The sequence below is a fragment of the Ammospiza nelsoni genome, chromosome 20, assembly GCF_027579445.1.
Source record: "Ammospiza nelsoni isolate bAmmNel1 chromosome 20, bAmmNel1.pri, whole genome shotgun sequence".
NCBI lineage: Eukaryota > Metazoa > Chordata > Aves > Passeriformes > Passerellidae > Ammospiza > Ammospiza nelsoni.
Genome location: NC_080652.1, coordinates 3,238,380 through 3,261,919, shown reverse-complemented (window position 1 = coordinate 3,261,919; position 23,540 = coordinate 3,238,380). Strand labels below are relative to the sequence as shown.

Here is a 23,540-nt window from a genome sequence, read left to right as displayed (position 1 = left end):
CAGGAATTGTTTTGTCTCCCTGCTCTGTGCACAGAGCTCAGCATTCCCTGATATGAACCCAGACCCACACACTAAAGCAGCACAGAATGTGAAAAATAGAAAAGCTAAAACCTGAGGCATCAGTATCTCAGCATTTCTTTCCTTTTGCAGCTTTATTTCTAAACCTGTGCCTTACTTTTTGGGGTGTCATGCTGTCAAATTCCTAGTAATAACCTCCACACTGACCTTTGGAGCTCACCAGCAGAGCAATGCCCATTATCCCATAGCCATTATTCCATAGCTGTGGTATTTTAGGGGTCCCCCATGGCAGGAAGGAAATTATTAATCTCACTACAGGTTACTTTATTATGTTATTATATTATATTAAAGAATGCTATACTAAAACTATACTAAAGAATAGAGAAAGGATACAGACAGAAGGCTTAACAAGATACTAATGAAAAACTCGTGACTCTCCAGAGCTCTGACACAGCCTGACTGTGAATGGTCATTAAGTCAAAACAATTCACATGTTGGATAAACAATCTCCAAACCCCATTCCAAAGCAGCAAAACACAGGAGAAGCAATCAGATAATATTGTTTTCCTTTTTCTCTGAGGCTTCTAAACTTCCCAGGAGAAGAAATCCTGGCAAAGGGATTTTTCCAGAAAATATAATAGTGCCGCATAGCCATTTTTTCATGCCCATTATCCCATGCCAAACCATCTCCAGGAGGCTGTTCCTGCTGGAGGAAGAGCAGCTGGAGGCTGTGCTGAGGAGGAGGATGGCTCATGGTTAATGCTCCCAGTATCCAGCTGGGATCTTCCCACTCTGGGCTGCTCCTTTACTGGGGAAGGTGAAGGGAGGGGACTGTCCCTGCCCCAGGCTGCCAGGAGCATCCTGGTGATTCATTGCTGTTCCTTTCTGGCAGCTGTGCTCCTTCTGGGGGGATTTTTGGAGGTGTTTTTACCTCTCAGGACTGTTGGGAAGTGGGAATAAGAGGGGAAATGGTGGAGATGGGAGTGGAAAGCCCTCAATGATGTGACACCTGCAGGGTCTGGAGCCATCTCTATAAAACCTCTTGATATAAAACCTATAAAACTACCTGAAGGGTGGCAGATGCCCCTCTGGATCCCAGGAAAGAACATGATGTACTGGGAGCTGTTTGGGTTTTATGGGGTTTTTTGAAGGTAATTGTGGCACATGAGATGTGTGTTTCCTATTTTGATCAGTTTAAATGATCTCCTTCCCTGTCAGAGGGCTTGATAATTAAATGGAGCGTTGTTAGGGGATCAGTGGCCTCATGGAATCAATCTGCCCCTCTCTCTGGCACTTGCTGCTTCTGCTGACATTTCTGGGCAGTTGGTGACTGTTTCCTGCTAAAGGTTTTGGCACTAATTCCCAGATACACATCAGTGATTTCTGTAAGCTGGGCTGCTGGCAGGTGAGCTTGCACACTGTGCTGCCAGCCCTAAACCTCCCACCCCGTGGTCCTCAAACACAGCAGAGATGGAGCAAAGCCAAATCTTATCTGAGGCTGCGAATCCCTGCAGTGGCTTGAGAAAGGAGATGGAGATGCAGCCTGCACTGCCTGATTCTGCACAGAGCATTGAGGAGGTGGAATTTCTTAAATCTTATTGTTATTTCTTATTTCTTATCACCTTCTGGGTGAAGTTCAGTGTGCCCCTCATGTCCTAAAAACCTCACTGGATGAGTTCTGTGGCTTTGGGGGTGTCTCTGCACTCAGTGCACACGGGACAATTTGTGTGTCTGGGAGGAAAAAGTTTTCCCTTGTAGAATTCCCACCCAGAGCCTGTCCATTGTGATGTCCCCCTGGGCTGGGCACTGCTGGGGCCAACTCAAATCCTCTGTCCTGTTCTGGGCCCTTCAGAGGAAGAACTGGAGCAATTCCAGGGAAGAGAATGGAGCTGGGGAAGGGTCTGGAGCCCCAGGAGAGGCTGAGGGAGCTGGGCAGGGGCTCAGCCTGGAGCAAAGGAGGCTCAGGGGGGCCCTTGTGGCTCTGCACAGCTCCTGACAGGAGGGGACAGCTGGGGAACAGGGACAGGAGCAGAGGGAACGGCCTCAGGAGAGGCTCAGGTTGGACATCAGCAGGAATTTCCCCATGGAAAGGGTGATTAAACATCAAATGGGGCTGCCCAGGGAGGTTTGGAGTGCCCATCCCTGGAGGTGTTCAGGGAAGGACTGGACATGGCACAGGGATCCCCTTCCCTCCCTTCCCCAGAGAATCCATCCTGGCAGGGAGGAGAAGGAGCAGAGGAAACCTCGGGGTTTGCACCACACAGGAGAGACTGGGGCACAAGAGCAGGGATGGGGCACAGGAGAGGGGACTGAGCACAGGAGGAGGGCACAGGAAAAGGGACAGGGCATAGGAGAAAGCACAAGGCACAGGAGAAAGGACGGAGCACAGGAGGAGCATCAGGCACAGGAGAAGGGACCAGGCCCAGGCTGGTTCCACCCTGGAGTGTCACAGCTGCCCCAGGGACAGGGCAGGGGTGGCTGCTGAAGCCTGGCAGAGCCATTTAGCCTGAGCCACATGTCACCCCCTGGCAGGGCAGGCACAGCAGCAGAGCTGCTCTCTGGGGGCACAGGGAAATTAGCAGGGATGAGAGGCCAGAGATTTACACGGGGATTGTTATGTCCCCCTGCAGCTGCCTTGACAGGGCCACCAGGAGCAGGGATCTGGGCTCAGGGAGATGTTTTATGCATGAAGGTGACAGCAGAGAGCCCGAGGGGAGGGGAGCAGCTGCACAGAGCCAGGGCTCCATCCAAGGGGGGGCACGGAGTGAACAGAGCTGGGAGAGCCAGCAGGACACTGCTGGTGACAGTGTCTGCCAGAGAGGCAGTGCTGCAGCAGGCTGGGGACACTCTGCAATGTCCTTTGTACACTTACTGAGGTCCTCCCCTCAGTAAGTGCATAAAGGGATCCCTTGCCCTGGTAGCTCTGTGTAGGTGAGAAGGGTCCCTGCCACCCCCAGCTCACTGATTTCTGTGGAGTTCAGCCCCTCCTGAGCCTGGCTTTGGCTCAGGAAGCTGCTCTGTGCCCTGAAGCCTGGCATAGCCATGGTGCCCATGGGAGAGGGGAACCCTGGAATGGGCAGAGGGCTCACTCAGAACCTGCTCCACCATCCCAGAGAGACCTGGGCAGGAGGGAGCATGGGGAGCAGCCCAGCTGGGCTCTGAGTGTCCAGGGAGGGAGCAGATCCCTACCTGAGGGCCTGGGGAGCTGCAGGAGCAGGGGCTGGAGCTGGGGAGCAGTGTCGCAGACATATTTTCATTAAAAATCCTTTCTTAGGATTTTTCTTCCTGAGAAGCTGAGATGCCTCAGGAACAAAATGTAAACAATGGTTATCTGCTGCTGTGGAACGCAACAGGTGCATCTGGGATTGGTCTCATGTGGCTGTTTCTAATTAATGGCCAATCACAGTCCAGTTAGCTTGGACTCTCTGTCCGAGACACAAACCTTTATTATTCATTCCATTCTATTCTTAGCTTAGCCAGCCTTCTGAGATGAAACTTTTCCTTCTATTCTTTTTAGTATAGTTTTAATGTAATATATATCATAAAATAATAAATCAAGCCTTCTGTAACATGGAGTCAACATTCTCATCTCTTCCCTCACCTGAAAACCCCTGTGACCACCGTCACAGAGCAGCCAGGGGGGCGAACGCTCTGTGGGTGTCCCCACTGGTTTGGCAGTCCTTGTGGCACATGGTGACCTTGGGGCATGTGACAGGTCTGCAGCCAGGTTTGCTGTGTGGGATGGAGATGCTGAGCTGGCCTCTGAGCTGGAGTCTCTGTGCTCTGGCAGGGAGGAGCAGCAGTGCTGCCAGCTCAGGCCTGGGATGCAGCCAGCCCTAATCCTGACCATTTACCCTTTCCTGAGGAGCTGCTGCTTTTAGTCCTTCCCAGGCACAAGCTTTGCTCAGCAGGGACAGCAGAGCTTGCAGGGCAGCTCATCAAAATGATGTTTCTGAGAGCAGATCTGCAGTGCTGGTGTCCCTGAGGCCTCTGGAGGGATCAGCTGTCCCCAGGGAGAACTCCTCTGAGCTAGTTGAAGTTTCTGTGTCAGCTCCTCACAGTGGAAGCTGGAGGGGCAGAGCAGCTAATCACCTCCCGTGGCCCCCAAGGCCATCTCTGTGCATGCTGGTTTAAGTGTGAGGATGTGTTGAGTAATTATTCCTTCATTAATTGACTGCTTGTGCTGGGGCAGGCAGCTGGTAACTCAGTGGCTGAATTTCTGGGAGTGCTGTGCATGTTCCCTGCAGGCACCAGGAGCTTCTCCAGGCTGGAGCTGTGGGGGCAGAGCTGAGCCTTTGCCCACACTGGTTTTGTCTGCTGCCAGCACAGTCACTGAGAAGGCTCCAGGGAGACCTTGGAGCACTTTCCAGTGCCTAAAGGGGCTCCTGCATTAGGGGAAGGTGAAGTGAGGGGGCTGGAGAGGACTTGGGACAAGGGTGAGTGCTGCTCTGCTCCAGCACTGCCCCGTCCTGCTCTGACTCCTCTCCAGAGCTGTTGCATGATAGAGACCACGTACCATAAAGGAAAGATGAAATAATAATGAAAAATAAGCTATAAACAGCAAAGATCAGCCCTTGTACCTTTTGCATCATGGTCTAGCAAGAAAAACCAAGCAAAATGAATTTAAGTTTGCCATCCCAAAACCCAAGTGAGCTACTTACGAGCAGCTATTATTGAGTGAACCTGTCTCTGTGGCAAAAAAGTCCCAGGTTCAGCCCATCCTGGCCGTGGCTCTGCCCACCTCACCTCCCCATTCTGCTCCACTCTGTTCTTTCCTGGCTGATGGAAAAGCTTTTCCCTGTGTTTTCTCAACAGCAGCTTTGCCTTCACTCTGCTGCAGCCAGGAGAGAACAGAAAAATCCCAGCTTTTTATGCAGGAGAAACATCCTGGGGAAAGGATTTCTCAGAAAATGTCATGGTGACACATTAACCCCTTGTCCTTGGCTTGACACAGCTGGACTGGGATTGGTCATTCATTAAAAACAATTCACATGGAGCCAAAGAACTTCTATTTTTTAGAAGATATCATGGTGACACATGTCCCAGACATTAATGACTGGGATTGGTCATTAATTAAAAACAATTCACATGGAATCAATCAAAGATGCACCTGTTGGTAAGCAACCAGACCACAATCCAAGCAATCAAATAATTATTGTTTACATTTCTTTTCTGAGGCTTCTCAGTTTAAAAATCTTGGAGAAGGGATTTGTCAGGAAATAATCATGGTGACACATTAACCTCTTGTCCTTGGCTTGACACAGCTGGACTGGGATTGGTCATTCATTAAAAACAATTCACATGAACCAATCAAACATTCACCTGTTGGTAAGCAAACTCCAGACCACAATCCAAGCAATCAAATAATAATAAAATAATAACCTCCAGACCACAATCCAAGCAATCAAATAATTATTGTTTACATTTCTTTTCTGAGGCTTGTCAGGAGAGAAATCCTGGGGAAGGGATTTGTCAAAAATATCATGGTGACACTTTAGCTCCTTGTCCTTGGCTTGACACATCTGGACTGGGATTGGCCATTAATTAAAAACAATTCACATGAAACCAAAGATGCACCTGTTGGCAAGCAACCTCCAGACCACAATCCAAGCAATCAAATAATTATTGTTTACATTTCTTTTCTGAGGCTTGTCAGGAGAGAAATCCTGGGGAAGGGATTTGTCAGGAAATATGATGGTGACACACTAACCCCTTGTCCTTGGCTTGACACAGCTGGACTGGGATTGGCCATTAATTAAAAGCAATTCACATGAAACCAAGGATGCACCTGTTGGGAAGCAACCTCCAGAGCACCTTTCAAGCAATCAGATAATTATTGTTTACATTTCTTTTCTGAGGCTTCTCAGCTTCTCAGGAGAACCATCCTGGTGAGGGGATCTTTCAGGAGGCACCATGGTGACACACTGACGCGTTGTCCTTGGCTTGCCTTGCAGGTGCTGAAGGGCTGCAAGAAGCTGAACCTGTCGGTGCACTCGGTGGGGCGCATCCCCGGGGGCTATGTCACCAACCACATCTACACGTGGGTGGACCCGCAGGGCCGCAGCGTGTCCCCCCCCTCGGGGCTGCCCCACCACCAGCACAGCTCCCTGCGCAGGGACAGCGAGAAGAGGAGCCACCTGCAGCTGCTGCAGGAGGGGGATGAGAAGAAGGTGAGCAAAGGGGGGGGTCACACACAGCCCTGGGGGGCTCCTCCCATGCAGCTGCCAGCCCTCTTTGTCCCCCTGTATTGTAAATCAAAGGTGACACTGATTAAGGGGTCTTGGGAGCTTTTCGGTTCTCTGTGACCCTGAGATTGTTAAAAGTCTCTTTTCCCAGACTGGCACTTGAAGAATGAGCTGGAACTCTTCAGTTCTCCATCTCAAGGTTGTTTATTGTTCCTTATCTATAAAAATTTTCTCCTGTCCTGCCGAGGTCCATCCAGCAGGACAGTTCCAGGCACTCTGCCTGCCCCCAGGGCAGTGTTATGTCTTTATACTAAAAATTACATGTACAATGTTTACAATTACTTTCCAACACCTATCACCTATGTTAGACAGTGAGCTTCTACTCTAAACCAATCCAAAAGTGCCACCATCACAGCAGAAGATGGAGGCCAAGAAGAAGAAGGAGAAAGGCTGGACACACCCAGATCCCTCCATCTTGCCTCCTGAACCCCCATACCAGAAACCCCAAAATCTACTTTTCCATTCTGCGATAACTTCACTAATATTCTCCTTAAACTGTTGTGGCTTGCTGATCTTCATCTAAGGTTGGTAATTTGCTGCACGGGTCACAATCAAACCCACAGGTGTTTTGGGCTCTGTGCCAGGGTCTCTGAGCCCCCTGGCAGGGGTCCTGGCTGTCCTGGACAGCCAGAGGGATGTTCTGGGTTCCCACAAAGGGGAGAGAGAATGATGCATCTGACTCCATGGACATCAGAAGGCTAATTAATCACTTTATTATACTGTACTATGTACATTGTATCTAAACTGAATCTACCCTGCACTCACCCTTGCTCACAACTGCTCACACTGCACTCATCATCTCTGATTCTCTCCTCACTGTCCTGTGACAGTCCCACACACACCTGGCCCTGACAGGCCAAGGGAACCAAACATCCTCACTGTGGGTAAACAATCTCCATATTGCATTCTGCTTTGGCACAACACAGGCACAGCAAGCGAGACAAGAATTGTGTTTTCCTCCTTCTCTGCTTGTCTCCCAGCTTCTCTCTGTTCAGAGCCATGTGAATACCACACCCCTGGGGTTGTCACCTGTGTCATTCTGCACTGGGCTGGCTCTCCTGTGTCACAGAATCACAGAATAATGAGGTTGGAAGAGACCTCCAAGATCATCGAGTCCAACCTATGCCCTAACACCTCAACCAGACTATAGTACCAAGAGCCATGTCCAGTCTTTTTTTAAACACATCTGTGATGATCTTCACAGGGGTTCTTGGATGAGGGAAGAGACGAGCATCTGACTCCATGTTTCAGAAGGCTTGATTTATTATTTTATCATATATATTATATTAAAACAATACTAAAAGAAGAAAGGATTTCATCAGAAGGCTGTCTAAGTATAGAAAAAGAATACAATGATAACAAAAGCTTGTATCTTGGACACAGAGTCCAAACCAGCTGACTGTGATTGGCCATTAATTACAAACAACCACATGAGACCAATCCCAGATGCACCTGTTGCATTCCACAGCAGCAGATAACCATTGCTTACATTTTGTTCCTGAGGCCTTTCAGCTTCTCAGGAGGAAGAATCCTAAGGAAAGGATTTTTCATAAAAGATGTCTGTGACAGGGAATGGCTTCTGTAGTGACACCAGGGCAGTGTGGCCAGTGCTGGGCTCTGACAGAATGAAACCACCAGCACATGGAATTTCCAGCCCTGCTCCCTGGCTGGGAGCTGCCCTCCTTTAGCAGCCCTTGGTGTAAGGGAAGCCAGCACAGGCTGCAGTATTTGATCTCAGGGATTTGATGTCTCCTCTCCCTCACACTTCCCAGGGCCAGCCAGGCCTGCAGAGCTGTCGCTGCAGAGTCACAGTGCTCAGGTGCCCATGGAGGGAGGGACAGACGGACAGAGGGACAGACGGACAGGGAACCACATCCTATACAAGCAGGACGTGCTGTTTCTGCCACATGGAATATGTTTCTAATAATGTTCCCTCATTGCCCCCATGGAATATCAGGAGTCAGCACTGCCTTCCCAGAAACACAGAATTGCTTGAAGCCTTGGTTATTTCTATCCTTTTATCCTGATATCACTCTGTCTGTGCCCAAAATGTCCTCAGCTCCTGCAAGGGTCTGTGACCTTCCCATCTCAGCCAGAGGGGCAGAAAAATCTAATCCAGGGTGAGGCAGTTTGCTGATGAAATATTCATGTGGGCCGCAAGGGAGAAGGGCCTATTATTTTTATTTTAAGGAGAGGAGGAAAGCAGGTTCTGCTGGCTCTGTCCCCACCCCTGCCACCCAGTGTCACCTTGGCAGAGCAGCAGCAGCTCTGGGGGGTTGTTTTTGTGCACATCCCTCCTTCAGTCCTGGCTGGGTGTGGGTGTGAAAGGCTCAGATGCCTGGAGCTGGGGGTCCCCTGCCTGTGGGGTACCAGTTGTGGTTTTTCTGAAGCAGGATTGAAGGCACTTGAGACAGGAATTCATGTTGGGACTCAGGTGTTTATTCTTTCTTATCAGTAAAACAGTCTCACTGCTGTGAGTTTGCAATAGTGCAGAGCTCTGGGATCTAGAGATCCTTGTTTTCCATGGCTATGCTGTGTGGGACAGGTGCTGGATTTCCCAAATTTAGCATTTTCCTGTTGTGATTGGTGAGTTCATGTCTCATCAGAGCCCTGTGCCCCCAGGGGGAGTCTCCAGTGGTCAGGAAGTGTGAAAGGAAGGGTTTGCAATAGTGAAATGCTGCTGGAGCCAGGCTAGACAGAGCAGCAGGTGACAGCCCCAGCCCACCCCAGGATGTCACAGCCTGCTGAAAAGCTGGGAACTGCTTCCCATGCTCACCCTCTGCTCCAGAGCACTTGGATTTTTATTGTCTGCCCAGGCTTAGAGTCCTCTGGATTTGTCACAGCAGCAGCAAGAGCCATTTGTGCTGTGAATTGTCATTGATGGACTTGTGGGATTGACAGCTTATTTCATTAAAAGCACTTTGGAAAGCCTCAGATAGTGAAAACTCAGAGGTGCTGCTGAGCTGGAGGAAGATGAAGTGTGCAGAGCACTCTGGCAGTGCTGGGAGTTCTCTGAGAAGCACCATTCCATCAGCTGAATTGGTGCCTTAATGTGCTTATTGCCAGGGGAGCTGCTTATTCCTGCAAGCTTTTGGTGCAGCAAAAGAAAGAAAACATAATAAAGGGAGTGAGAACATCTCCTCAGCTTCAGGCACTTCTGGAGCCAAAAGTAGCAGTAATTATTATTAAAAAAAATAAAATATCAGTGCTAATAATGTGTGGTTTGAATGTTTGAGACACTGCTGGTGCCTAGTTGAGCATGAAGGATAAGAGATGCAGGAGAGGGAAGGAAGGGTTTCTCTCTATTCGTCTGTAATGACATTTGCAGTGGGAATGAGCCAGCTCCCCATGTCTCTCACTGTTTGCTTGCTCTGAGCTTGCTGGGTTTGGTTTTGTTTACAGCTTGAGGGATATCCAGGCTGGTGGGGGGCTGGTTGAGTTGTGTGAGACTGGAATGTGGGATGGGAGCTGTGATGGTGTTCACAGGGGTCTGAGGATGAGGGAAGAGATGAGGATCTGACTCCATGTTTCAGAAGGCTTATTTGTTATCTTATTATATATATCACATTTAAACTATACTAAAAAAAAAATAGAAGAAGAGGTTTCATCAGAAGGCTAGATAAGAATAGAATAGCAAAGAAGGAATGATAACAAAGGTTTGTGGCTCAGCCAGAGAGTCCAAGGTACTGACTGTGATTGGCCATTAATTAGAAACAACCACATGAGACCAATCACAGATGCACCTGTTGCATTCCACAGCAGCAGATAATCATTGTTTACATTTTGTTCCCAAGGCCTCCCAGCTTCTCAGGAGGAAAAATCCTAAGGAAAGGATTTTTTCATAAAAGATGTCTGTGACAGGGAGCCACTGGTGCAGAGCATCCTGGGGATTAAAGGCAGGGAATGGTTTGGGTTGGAAAGTTCCTTTCAATCCCATCTAATCCAGCCCCTGCAGTGAGAAGGGGCATCTTCAGCTTCATCAGATTGTCCTGAGCTACATCCAGCCTGCCCTTCCATGTTTCCAGGAGTCTTCCTCTGCCTCAGGCATTCTGTAGCCCTATCCCAGCAGATTTACCCAAAAATTCCATTTGTGTCACAGCCCAGCCCACCCTGAGGGCAGCACTTCCACCTCTTGGTTATTTCAGGCACTTTTGATGCCTTGTGCAGTCTGCCCTAGAGCAGAGACTGGACAGAGTTACAGAATAAAGCAGGGATTTATGAAAAGGATATCCTCCATGGATCCACCTGGGGCAGCACCAGAGCCCAGCCAGGGCTGCACCCAAGATGAACCAAAATGGCCCCAAAATGCACGGCCGGGCACGGGGTCTGTCCCTGGGATCAGTTCTGCTCCATTTGCACCTTGCAGTTCATTGTCCCATTCCAGCTTTAGCCCAGGCAGTCCCACCCTGCTTGTTTTTCTCTCTCCAGCCCACGGGGTTTGTGCTCTTGGGCTGAGATTTGGGTCATTTGTCCTTGGTGCCCAGCTGGAGCAGGAATTGTTTTGTCTCCCTGCTCTGTGCACAGAGCTCAGCATCCCCTGATGTGAAGCCCAGACCCACCCACTAAAGCAGCACAGAATGTGAAAAATAGAAAAGCTAAAACTGAGGCATCACTTTAAGCAGAAGCAGCACCCAGAATTGATGTTGGTGTTTACCAAGCCCTGCCCTGTGGGGAGGCAGCGCTGGGCTCAGCAGGAGATGGAGCTGGGATGGGCACAGGACCTGGTTTGGTCACTGCCCCTGTGCTCTGGGTCACCCCCAGCCCTGGGAGCTGCTCCCTGTCCCCAGTGCTGGACATTGGGTGACAGCCCAAATCCTGGTGTGGCTCATTATAGAGCAAGAATTCTATTATCATTACATTGCAAGGGTTCTATGTTGCTAGAGCTCCATACCTCCTTGATGTTTCTTGTAGGCAGCTCCTCAAGGCACTGACTCTTCCTTATCCTCACAGCAGCCAACTGACTCCAGTTCCCCTCAACCAACCAACCCACTCTTTTATAACTCTTCTTCTTATTGGCTGCAGCTGTGGCCTGTTAACATCAGGCCTGCTCCTAATCCTTAATAATTGGCTCAGCTGCAACTCTTTAGGGGGTAAGATTACTTTCTATACTTCCTTTATTTACTTATGTTCTATCCCCTACACTAGGGATGTGCCCTGGGCACAGGGTGACAGTGGCACAGCTCTGGTGGCCCTGGCACCCCCGGGTGCCCTCAGGACTCAGTTGAAGGCTGTGAGGCAGCCCTGCCTCCCCACCCTCGCTGTGTGCACGATGTCTAGACACAAACTGTGGGGTTTCCTTGGGAAGCAGGAGGAGGATGAGCCCTGCCAGCCTCCCCAGGCGTTGTTTGTGTTGTGTGGCAGCAGCAATGGCCTGGAAATTGCTGCCAGCATGGCTGGAACCTCCTCAGCCACCCAGCTGTGTGCTGAGCCTTACTGGGGCAGGCTAATTCCTGCCTGAAAGGCCTTTTTCTAATGGCAAATTGGAATCTGTCAACAGGTAATTCCATAAAGCCAGACAGCAGCAATCCTGTGCAGAATCAGCTCAGAGCAAGTCCCTCACTGATGATGGCATTTTTATTTCCCCCCCCTTCATTTCCTGCTACAGGAGATGGCAGATGTTTCAGCCTTGAAACAGAAATTAAAAATGTGACCTTGGACTTCCTGATGGTTCTGTGTGATGCACACAGGAGGTGCCTGGGGCTGTGGATGGCACAGGGAAGGAGGTGGGCACTGGGTAGTGATGTGCTGTGCAATGCCTGGCAGAGGGTAGGGATGGCCTTGCCTCAGTGTTACTGTGCCTCCAGGACCTAAAGGGGCTCCAGGAGAGCTGGAGAGGGACTGGGGACAAGGGATGGAATGACAGGGCACAGGCAATGGCTTTAAGCTAAAGGATGAGAGAATTAGATGGGATATTGGGGAGAAATCCTTCCCTGTGAGGGTGGGCAGGCCCTGGCACAGGATGCCCAGAGCAGCTGTGGCTGCCCCTGGATCCCTGGCAGTGCCCAAGGCCAGGCTGGGCAGGGCTGGGGGCAGCCTGGGACAGTGGGAGGTGTCCCTGCCATGGCAGGGGTGGCACTGGATGGGATTTAAGGTTCTTTCCAACCCAACCCATTATTCTATCTGGGATGTCCTCAGTTTCCCCCACAGAACAGCTGCCTGTGTTTGCTGCCTGGTTTAGGATGGTATCAGCACAGCCTGGATTTAGGACCTCAGGGTGATCTCAGCTCTCCCTGAGGGAGCTTCAGCCAGGGGGGAGAGTGGAAACAAAGTGGAAATGGCACCAAGATGCCCTCTCTGGGTCAAGCCTTGGCACTGGAGTGTTAATCACAGAGGTGCCAGCCTGAGGGGAAGAGCCCAGGCACAGGGGCTTGGCCTAGGCAATGCTGTGCTGAAGCTCCCAGAGGGACCCTGGATCACCACTGGGAACAACTGAGCACATCAGCCTGGTCTCAGGTTAAGCTCCCTCCTTGGGCACAGCTGGGCTCGTGCTTCAGTGTTGTGACTGTGTTCACAGGGGTTTTCAGATGAGGGAAGAGATGAGGATCTGACTCCATGTTTCAGAAGGCTTGATTTATTATTTTATGATATATATTACATTAAAACTATACTAAAAGAGTAGAAGAAAAGGTTTCATCAGAAGGCTAGCTAAGCTAAGAATAGGAAAGAATGATAACAAAGGTTTGTGGCTCGGCTCTCTGTCCAAGCCAGCTGACTGTGATTGGCCATTAATTAGAAACAACCAACATGGGCCAATCACAGATGCACCTGTTGCATTCCACAGCAGCAGATAATCATTGTTTACATTTTGTTCCTGAGGCCTCCCAGCTTCTCAGGAGGAAAAATCCTAAGGAAAGGATTTTTCATAAAAGATGTCTGTGACACAGTGTCACCCCAGAGCTGTGTGTGGGCTGTGGGGCCAGGCTGGCAGGAGGGTGACAATGGGACAGCCAGCAGGCAGGGCCACCCCTCCTGTCACCACCCCAACTGTGCCATCACTGCAGACCCTTGGAAAGGAGAGTGCAAATTGTCCCCTGTGGTCCCCAAGCCCTTGGCATGGAGTGGCTCAGCCTTTGCTTCATCCTGGCAATCAGCCTATCCTGTGATCCCTTAGGATTCTAGCTATACAAATACATTCCATACATTTGTAAGCCTGCAGTTCTTTAGTGTGTAACTCCAAACTCCACACTCAGTGTGAGCTGCAGCTTTCCCATTTGGGGCAGACACAACAATTCCTCTCCAGGCCTGGCAATCAAGGACACCTCACTGCCTCAGGCCCCAGAGATGGAATCAAAAGTGAGTTTGGGGGAGCAAACTTGGGGTAAATGACTTCATTACCTGAAGCTGTAATTGCAAGATTAACCCCCAATAATGGCCCAAACTTATAAAAGTGTGAAACCTGTGACACCATCATCCATTTTGGGTGTAGGCCCTGGGGGAGGTTTGTCTGCCCTAAATGTACCTGAAGGCTTTTCAATAAATAGAAATGCTTTTTATTGCCTTAATTCTGTCTGGCCTCTGGTTTTAGGTAGCCCCAAAGGCCTCACCTTCCCTCCCCAGGCTGAGCCCAGCTCTCTCCCTTCCCCAGCCATTCCCAAAATCTGCAGTGAGTCCCTGAGCTGGCTGCTCCCTGCTCTGCCCTGCTGTTCCTGGCAGCTCCTGCTGCAGCTATTAGCTGATTAAGAGATTCAATTAAGCCCTGAGCAGCCCAGCTTTCTGGGCTGCCAGCAGGTTTGCACACACAGCTTGGGTTTTTTGGTTTTTGTGGCTCCAGGATTTCTGTATCCATGCCTTTCAGGCCTCTGGAAGTGCAGGTTTGCACACAGAGCTTGGGTTTGCACACACAGCTCAGGTTTTCTGGTTTTTGTGGCTCCAAGATTTCTGTATCTGTGCCTTTCCTGCCTTTGGAAGCCCAGGTTTGCACACGCAGCTCGGGTTTGCTGGGTTTTGTGGATCCAGGGTTTCTGTATCTGTGCTTTTCCTGCCTCTGAAAATGCACAGGTTTGCACACACAACTCAGGTTTTCTGGTTTTTGTGGCTCCAGGATTTCTGTTTCTGGCTCAAATATTTCTGTTTCCTTGCTTTTTCTGCATCTGGAAGCACAGGTTTGCACACACAGCTCAGGTTTTCTGGTTTTTGTGGCTCCAGGATTTCTGTATCTGTGCCTTTCCTGCCTCTAGAAGTGCAGGTTTTCACACACATCCTGGATTTGCTAGTTTTGTGGCTCCAAGATTTCTGTTTGGGGCTCCAATATTTCTGTTTCCTTGCCTTTCCTGCCTCTTGAAGCACAGGTTTGCACACACAGCTTGGATTTGCTGGTTTTGGTGGCTCCAGGATTTCTGTATCCGTGCTTTTCCTGCCTCTGGAAGCACAGGTTTGCTCACTGCAGGGCAAACCATCCTCTGACACCCCTTGCAGGTGTTTATATGAATTGGTGGCATCCTCTCTCAGTCCTCTCTTCTCCCACAGGCTCCTCATCAGAAAGTCCCTCTCACCTGATGCCTTCACATTTTAGCCTTTATATTTTTCAAGCCCTGTTCTGCATTAGTGTATGATTCTAAACTCCATATAAAGTGTTAATTCATTATCTCACATTTTGGGCAGGCCAGACAGAGCAGCTCACGTGGCAGCACCTGAGGAGCAGAGGCACAGGGGGTATCTCTTACTCCATCTGATGCTCTCCCAAGGTGGGGGAGCAGCTTCTCAGCTTACCAGGATAGTGTTGAAGGGAAATGGAAATGTCAGCCTGCAGAGCTGCCCCTCCTGGAGCTACCCCCAGCACACAGAAATGTCATTCAGGGACTTACAGGTGGAATTTTGCCATTCCCAGTCTATTCTGGTGTGATCTGGGATTCCAGGCATCTTGCTGCATTTCCCTAACTTGTATTTTTTTCCCATGCTGGGGGATTTTTTGAGAGGCACGGTCACGGGGGGTGAAAAACTTACAGCAGGGAAATCCTAAATTTCCCTGTAACAGCACTTCAGTAAAGTTGAATCTTTTCCTAATTTTCAAAAACACTCAGCCAAGTGTTCTGTGGTTCAGAGCAAGGTTTCCCTGTGAGGAGAAAACCAAAAGTGCCCTTGGAAGGGACAGGCAGCTGCTCCTTTGGGTGGGTTCAGTGCCCAGCTCATCTCCCCTGGAGCATGAAGGTCTCTGTAATTCCTTTATAATCTTTCCATGCTAAAATTGTTTCCAGCACTTTCTGCCCTTTAAAGCAGGGAAAAAAAAACCCCAGGGAACATCAGGTTTTTCAGAGAAGGATGCTGGTACAGGTAGTTGATGTTTTACAGTTCTTATTCCAGCTTTGCATCCATTTCTCTAAATCCAGAATTTGGAGCCTTAGGTGGATTTATGTCCTGCTGCTGATTTCTGTGTTTCTGTCACCGAGACAGAAAATGGGTTTTCAATTCCAGCCACTCTAAGGCTGGCCTGAATTCCCTCTGTGATGCTGTGTCCTCTAGAAAGATGGATTAATTACTGGCTTGAAGCTGGGAATTATTTTTCCATCCAGGTAAATGTTCAAGATTTTGGTTTGACTGCAGTAAAAGGGTTTAAATATAAAAGCCCTTCACAAACAGCTTGTTTCTGGCTGTTTCTATCAGTGTGAAACACATTTTGGCTTTTCTCATTTGTTTTTATTCCTGCTGTCTGCTTTTACCCAGAAGTGACTCAAAACTTGGGAGCAGAGCAAAAAAATAACCCTGGAGTTATTCATTTTAAAAGTGTCGTGCAGAGAGGGAACAAAGGCCAATTTAAATGGAGAGTCCTCGAGGGGGCTGAGCACAGGATTGCTCTGCCCTTCAAATCCCCACCTGAACACCCAGATCTTGTCAGGCCCTGTGAGGAGGAGAGGGTGGATGAAGGCAGATGGAAGCTGGGTTTGTAAATCAGCATTTGGTGGGGAGAACATCTGCCCAGGTGCTGCTGGCAGGTTGTGGGAGGTATGAAGTGGCTGCTGCAGGATGTGCTGGATCTATGGAAGGGGTGTTAATTGGAGATAATCAGGCACATCCCTATGGGGTTTGTCCTGTGAGGAGAGCCTGGAATGGCCCTGCACAGTCAGCTCTGCCCAGGGAATGGCAAAGGGCTGGAGCTGGGACATTCCAGGCTGGGTGGAGGAGGATTGTGGCATTCACATTCTCTGAAAAAATCCCTTCACCCAGGGTTCTTCTCCTGGGAAGCAGGGGAGCCTCAGAGAAAAGGAAAACAATTCTGATCTCATTTGCTTCTCCTGTGCTGTGCTCATGTGCAATGTGTTTGGAGATTGTTTACCCACAGGTGATTGTTCCATTGCATTCTGCTGGGAGTTGTTTTCACTCTTTGGCCAATCAGGGCCAAGCTGTGTCAGGACTCTGGAGACAGTCACGAGTTTGGGTTGTTGGGGTCTTCAGGGTCCTTGTGATGATCATGAGGCAAATGAAGGGAACTTTGGACTGTCTCTTACAACCTCTAAGAGGAGAGAGTGGAAAACTGCTGTGAAGCAGCTGATTTGCTGGCCTTTAATAAGTACTTTTTATTGTCTTTATCTGCTATAGCCTCTGTTCTAGGTAGCCATTCCAACACATCACACCTCCCTGGGTTGGGGGGGGGAAGAGTTTCCATTAAAGATCCTGGCTGACAATCCACCCCACGTGCTGCCCCTGATGTAGCTGAACCTCTCAGCCCCCAGAGCTTTTCTTCCTGTTTCCCAGTGCCTCGTCAGTCCCACAGGAGCTGCTGTCCAGCCCAGCTCTGTGGCTGTGTCCCACCCCTGCTTTGGACACCACATCAATGTCTGTCCCTGTTCCCTGCAGGTGAACCTGGTCCTGAACGAAGGGAAATCCCTGGGCCTCATGATCCGAGGAGGGGCAGAATATTCCCTGGGCATCTACATCACAGGTGTGGACAAGGGCTCCGAGGCAGAGAGCACTGGCTTGAAGGTGAGAGTGATCCCAGAGGGGGTGGCAGGTGACCAGGAACGTGTCCAGGTGAGGTTGGGATGTCTCCAGAAAGGGAGACCCCACCTCATCCCTGGGCAGCTGTTCCAGGGCTCTGCCACACTCAGGGAAAGAATTCCTTCCTCATGTTGATGTGGAACTTGTTGTGTTTTAATTTATTGCTCCTCATCCTGTCACTGAAAAGCTGTCACAGACAAATTTTTATGAAAAATCCTTTCCTTAAGAATTTTTCCTCCTGAGAAGCTGAAAGGCCTCAGGAACAAAATGTAAACATTGATTATCTGCTGCTGTGGAATGCAACAGGTGCATCTGGGATTGGTCTCATGTGGTTGTTTCTAATTAATGGCCAATCACAGTCAGCTGGCTCGGACAGAGAGTCTGAGACAGCTGCCTTTGTTATTCATTCTTTCCTATTCTATAGAAAGCTAGCCTTCAGATGAAACCTTTTCTTCTATTCTTTTAGTATAATTTTAATGTAATATATATCATAAAATAATAAATCAGCCCTCTAAAACATGGAGTCAGATCCTCATCTCTTCCCTCAACATAAGACCCCCGTGAACACGGTCACAAAAAGACTCTGGCAGCATCCTCTGACACCCCTTGGAGGTGTTTATATGGATTGGTGGGGTCCCCTCTCACTCCTCTCTTCTCCCACAGGCTCCTCATCAGAAAGTCCCTCTCACCTGATGCCTTCAGATTTTACCCTTTATATTTTTCACACCCTGTCCTGCATTAGTGCATAACTCTAAACTCCATATAAGGTGTTAATTAATTGTCTCCACATTTTGCTCAGACACAACAATTCCTCCAGGCCTGAAGCTCAAGGACGCCTCACTGCCTCAGGCCCCAAAAATACAAATAAAAGTGTTTTCCTTGGTGGTTTTTCTGTTCCCTGGGTTTGCTGTACAGGGAAAATCTCTGCTTTTATTCCTTTTGCATAAAGGAATGCAAAAGGAATAAAATTATTCCCCTGGCAGTGAGCTCAGCAGAGGAGATGTCACAGGGACAGTCCCAAGAGCAGAATTCCTGTCTGAATCCCTCCATGCCTGCTTGTAACACCACCAAATAACCACACTCAGCACCCAGAGCAGTTCCAGTTCCCTGCCCTGTCCTCCCAGGTCCTGCCCCTGCTGTTTGCACACCTGAGCCTCTGCTGGTTGATTCTGGAGATCCCCTCTCACTGCTCTGCTCTCCAGGCAGTGATTTGTGTGTCCAGCAGGCTCATGCTGTGCTGGATGCCAGCCTTGGTGTGATTTCAGATGCTCACAGCTGCTTCCCCCCCTGATTTGTGTATGCTACAGGCTGTAAATTCAGTGCTGCCTGGGGGTTTGGAGGTAAAAAAGGCTTTTTATGTCCTGCTGTTAGACATGGTGGGGTATAGATTGCTGCTTCAGGTGGTGGTGGAAGGGCTGTGATGCCACAAGGAAGCAAGAACTGGTGGATAAATGTGATTTCCAGGTAATTTGTTGCTCTCTGAAATGGAAATATTGTGGGATTGCTCAATGTGGGCTCAACACAGCCTGGCTGGGTGGATGGGAAGGTTCCTGCTGGCTTCCCAGGAGTGGATCCTTCTGTGGGCTTTGCTGTTTTCACTGAGTTGGTTACCAGAATTGAGCTGATTCTGAGGTGATGTTTAGATGAGAGAAAAGGCAGAAATCCTTCCCTGGCAGGGTGGGCAGGCCCTGGATCCCTGGCAGTGCCCAAGGCCAGGCTGTATGGGTGTTGGAACATCCTGGCACAGTGGAAGGTGTCCCTGCCATGGCAGGAATGGCACTGGATGGGCTTTAAGCTCCCTTTTAACCCAAACCAATCTGTAATGTTGTCAAACATTTCATTTTTACCTCCTTGTATCTATTGCACCAAATCAGAATTTCAGACTCTTTAAATAATAACAAAAATAAATAATTAATGTTTTACACTCCCCTTAAATTTTGATGGAAGGACAAACAAAAACTACTGAAAGTCAGACAAAACTAAGGAAGTTTCTCTGAGGCCCAGAAACTTTTCCCAGCTCCAGGAACAGGGACCAAGACCCTGAGATGAGGGTCCCAGAGGAGCTGGTGCTGGTTCAGGTGCTGCTGTCCTGCTCCCTGAGCAGGCAGAACTGCAGCCAAAAACAGGCTGGAGCTCTGCAGTCAGTCAATAACTCAATATTCATGGGCTTGCCCTTGGCCTTCTTGATGTTTATTCATTCATGAAACTTCTGGCAGTGTGTTCTTGGGGCATGGTTGAGAATCTGCTGCCTCCAAGGAAGTTCTGAGAGTGGAGAAGTGGGGGTTAGAGGAGGAGGAGGGTGAGTCAGCCTTGTTTGCTTTCAGCCTCTGTCCTTCCTGCCTCCTTCCTGCTGTCCCCAGAGGTGCTGGCACGAGCTGAGCTCCTGATGCTGTTCCTGGCCCTGCTGGCCCTCATTTCTTCCTTGCTCATTTTTCCTGCTGCTGTGTTTTGTCAGGATTGGGGTTCTTTTTTGCCCTTAAGCCATTTTTGTTTGCTCTCCTTGACCTTTAGATCAGAAATAGCAGATTCCAGGGAGCTTGCTCTGAGCAAACAACTCAGTATTGAGTTCCCAGAACGAGGGCTGGGGGGAAAATCATGATCCATATTTATCCAGATATGAGAGGAGAGGGAAAGGGAGACTCTAAATAGGAAGAGCTGAATGATTTTACCTCAGCACTGGCTGTCATAGAACAAAGAGTAATTTAGGCTGAGGATATCCAAGATCATCGTGTCCAGCCATTGCTCCAGCACTGCAAGGCCAGCATTGCCCCATGTTCCACATCCACATGGCTTTTAAATCTTTTAAGGGATGGGGACTTTGGAGTCCTTTCAACCCTTTTGGTGAAGATTTTTTCTGAAATATCAAAGCTGAGCCCCCCTGGCCCAGCCTGAGTCCATTCCCTCTGCTCCTGTCCCTGTTCCCCAGCTGTCCCCTCCTGTCAGGAGCTGTGCAGAGCCACAAGGGCCCCCCTGAGCCTCCTTTGCTCCAGGCTGAGCCCCTGCCCAGCTCCCTCAGCCCCTCCTGGGGCTCCAGACCCTTCCCCTGCTCCGTTCCCTTCCCTGGACACATTTGGTGTCATCTGCAAATTCCCCTGAGCCCCTCATCCCAAAGCCACCCCTTGAAAGCTGCAGTGATCTTTGAGGTCTGCACACAGACAAATGTCCTAGAAAAAGAGAAGATGGAATAAAAACCTCGTGGCTTGTCAGAGTTTGGGCATGAGCTACAAAATGACAAAATCACTCAGGAGGTTGTGGTTGTGGTACCCAAGATGTGACATTTCTCCTGGTCTTTCCAGTGGTGTCACCTTGATGGGGACAGAAATCTCCTCTCCTGTGAGGCCACCAAAAACCTCCCCCAATCAGTGCCACAACTATTGGAAAAGCAAGCAATCCCCCTGGCAGGGAGGAGTGATGCATCTGACTCCATGGATATCAAAAGGCTAATTAATCACTTTATTTTACTATATTATTCTATACTTTATTACACTACATCTAAACTGGAGCTGCACAAGCACCCAGCTCCGCCAAATGTTGTGACTGTCTGCTGACAGTCCTGACACACACACGTGGATGCAATTGGTCACCTCAGGTAAACAATCTCCAGAATGCATTCCACGTGAGCTCAACAAGAGGAGCAGCAATTGAGATAAGAACTGTTTTATCTTTCTCTGAGATTCCTCACTACGATTCCCAGAAAATACCCTTGGAGGTTGTGCCTTGCTTTTCTCTGGGAAGAAAAGCCACACACAAGCACTGTCACCCCAGAGAGCCCCTTCCCTCCCTGGGCTCTCACATCCCCTCTTTGGGCTGCAGTGTTTGGGGAAAGGAGCCATTTTCAGCCAGCCATGGCCTCCCATTCCCTGTCCTGTGTTGGATTTGCTGGGAATGTCCCAACAAAGGCAGGAACGATGCATCTGACTCCATGTTCTCACAAGGCTAATCTATTACTTTATAATACGATATTATATTAAAGAATGCTATACTATACTAAAGAATACAGGAAGGATACTTACTGAAAGCTAAAAAGATAACAATGAAAACTCCTGACTCTCTCCAGAGCCCTGACACAGCTTGGCCCTGATTGGCCAAAGAGTGAAAACAACTCCCAGCAGAATGCAATGGAACAATCACCTGTGGGTGAACAATCTCCAAACACATTGCACATGAGCACAACACAGGAGAAGCAAATGAGATAAGAATTGTTTTCCTTTTCTCTGAGGCTCCCCAGCTTCCCAGGAGAGAAACCCTGGGTAAAGGGATTTTTCCAGAGAATGTGAATGCCACAGTCCTGCTCCCAGGTTTGTCCTGGACCCTTCCCATATGGATCATCTGGCCTGAGCTATTTCCCTCCTGGAGAAGCTGAGCACTCCCTTATTTACTGGGAGCCTTCACTTGGTCGATTCCAAATTGATCTATACATTTTCCTGCCCGTATCTTTAATTTCTTAAGGGCTTTTGGTAATTATTTGTGCTGCAGAGAGGCTCCTTCTACTTTAGTGCTATCTCCAGTGTCATTTAGCCTCTCTGCTGGCACTTCAGTGGCATTAAACAGGACTGGTGCCAGTGCCAACCCATTTGGCATCAACCCCTTGGCCCTGTTATTCCCAGCTCAGTTTGGTGTCTTTTAACCTTAACTCACATTTAAAATCTCTTGCCTATTTTTCTGTCTGTGTGATTGAATTTCTCCCAGAGCAAATTCTGATTATTTTAATCAGAAAGTGACTTTTTCAGAGCAATTTCTGATTATTTTAAAGAGAATTTTTCAGAGCAAATTCTGATTATTTTAAAGAGAATTTTTCAGAGCAAACTCTGATTATTTTAAAGGGAATTTTTCTGAGCAAATTCTGATTATTTCTGCTGCTCAGAACCCTTGTCTGAAGCCCATCATGTTTCTCTTGACTGCACCTCCCCTTCCCCACTGTCTCCAGAAGGAGAAGGAGCCAGGGCTGTCATCAAGGTGTAATTTCCAAACTCTCTTTTTCTCATGGTCTGTCACCTTTTGCGTGTCGTGTTCAGCCCCTGCATTTCAGGCTTCAATTTTCCCTGGGAAATGAGAGTAATCCACATTTTCAGAGGTGTTCAAGCATTCAGCACATCCTGGGTATCCACCCACCATTAGCTGAGCACAACTGAAAAGTAGTTCCTGAAATATCCAGGGCAATAATTTTCCTCTGTTTTATTATAACTTTTTTTGTGTGTGTGTCCTATTATTATTTCTTTTATTCTGTGCCAGTTTGGAGCTGTGAATACAGCAAATCATTTCTCAGGGTCATCTTTTGTTTTAGTCGATGGTTCATTTGCTTCTCTGCACATTTTTTGTTACTTTCCTATTTTCCTTGACTTTGGGGGGAAAATATAATTATCTATGTTAATTAGCAAAAAATCCAGGGCCCCTCTGGTCTCCCTGATGCTACAAGAGCGTGCCAGACTCCTCTTGGTTCACTCTTAAAAGGAGAAATTAAAGATTATTAAACCCGTGTAACTGTCCTGAACCAAAAAAACAATGAAAATTTAATCTCTGCTATGGAAAACCATTAAAGATTCATAATTGCAATAAAACTGCCTAATCAAATTTGGATTTTTATTGTTTTGGTGCTGCAGTGAACTCTGTGCTCCTTGTTTGAGCAGCAAAATCCACTCCAGGGGACTCCTGATGGATCAGAAAGGCCTGGGAGATATTTGTGCATCTGAGTTGGAGGTTTCTCTTGGCATTTCAGCCCCTGGCATAATTCCCAGTTACTGAGAATTTCAGATTTCTGTGCTGACAGGCACTGACCCCCAGGAGAACACTGCATTTAACCTAAGGCCATGGAGGAGCTTCCAAAAATGGAATGATAGAACTGGGATTGTGGGTGAGGAGTTTGAACAGAAGTTTGTGATATCGCAGGGTAGAAAACTCAAGAGTTTAAGGGTTTAGAATATAGTAATATATATAAAGCAAGATGGAGATTTTAGGGCCAAGGCTGATCCTTCTTCTTCACCTTCTTCTTCACATTCTCCTTCTCCTCCTTCTCTTCCACCTTCTTCTCCATGGGTTTGGGTGGTTTTGTGTAATTGGATTAAAAAGTCCATATTGCAGGCCACGAGTGGGTGGTTGGTTATTGGGTTAAAAGTAAAAATAATTTAGGTGTCATCTCTTAATTGGATAGTTTATCCTTAAAAGGCCTTGTAGAGAGAGAGAGATGGTTCCATTTTTAGTGTGTTAGAGTGAAGTGCTGTAGAACTCATGGTTTGCGAGACTGTAACAGAGATAAGAGCTAATAAACATCGGAGTCTGAACAAGAAATATCATCTTGTGGTTTAATCCTGACCCTGGCAGAAAAGAAGCAAAGAATCCATAGGCAGC

At 48.5% G+C, this 23,540-nt stretch overlaps 1 protein-coding gene across 2 annotated transcripts in view; it reads left to right on the top strand.

Moving 5' to 3' along the window:
* Positions 1–23,540, top strand: part of WHRN (whirlin) — a 54,650-nt gene that overhangs the window by 10,634 nt on the left and 20,476 nt on the right. For both annotated transcript variants that reach the window (XM_059486336.1, XM_059486335.1), the window contains exons 2-3: positions 5,973–6,188; positions 17,055–17,180. In XM_059486336.1, coding sequence (XP_059342319.1) covers positions 5,973–6,188; positions 17,055–17,180 — 342 coding nt within the window. The remainder of the gene's footprint in view (positions 1–5,972; positions 6,189–17,054; positions 17,181–23,540) is intronic.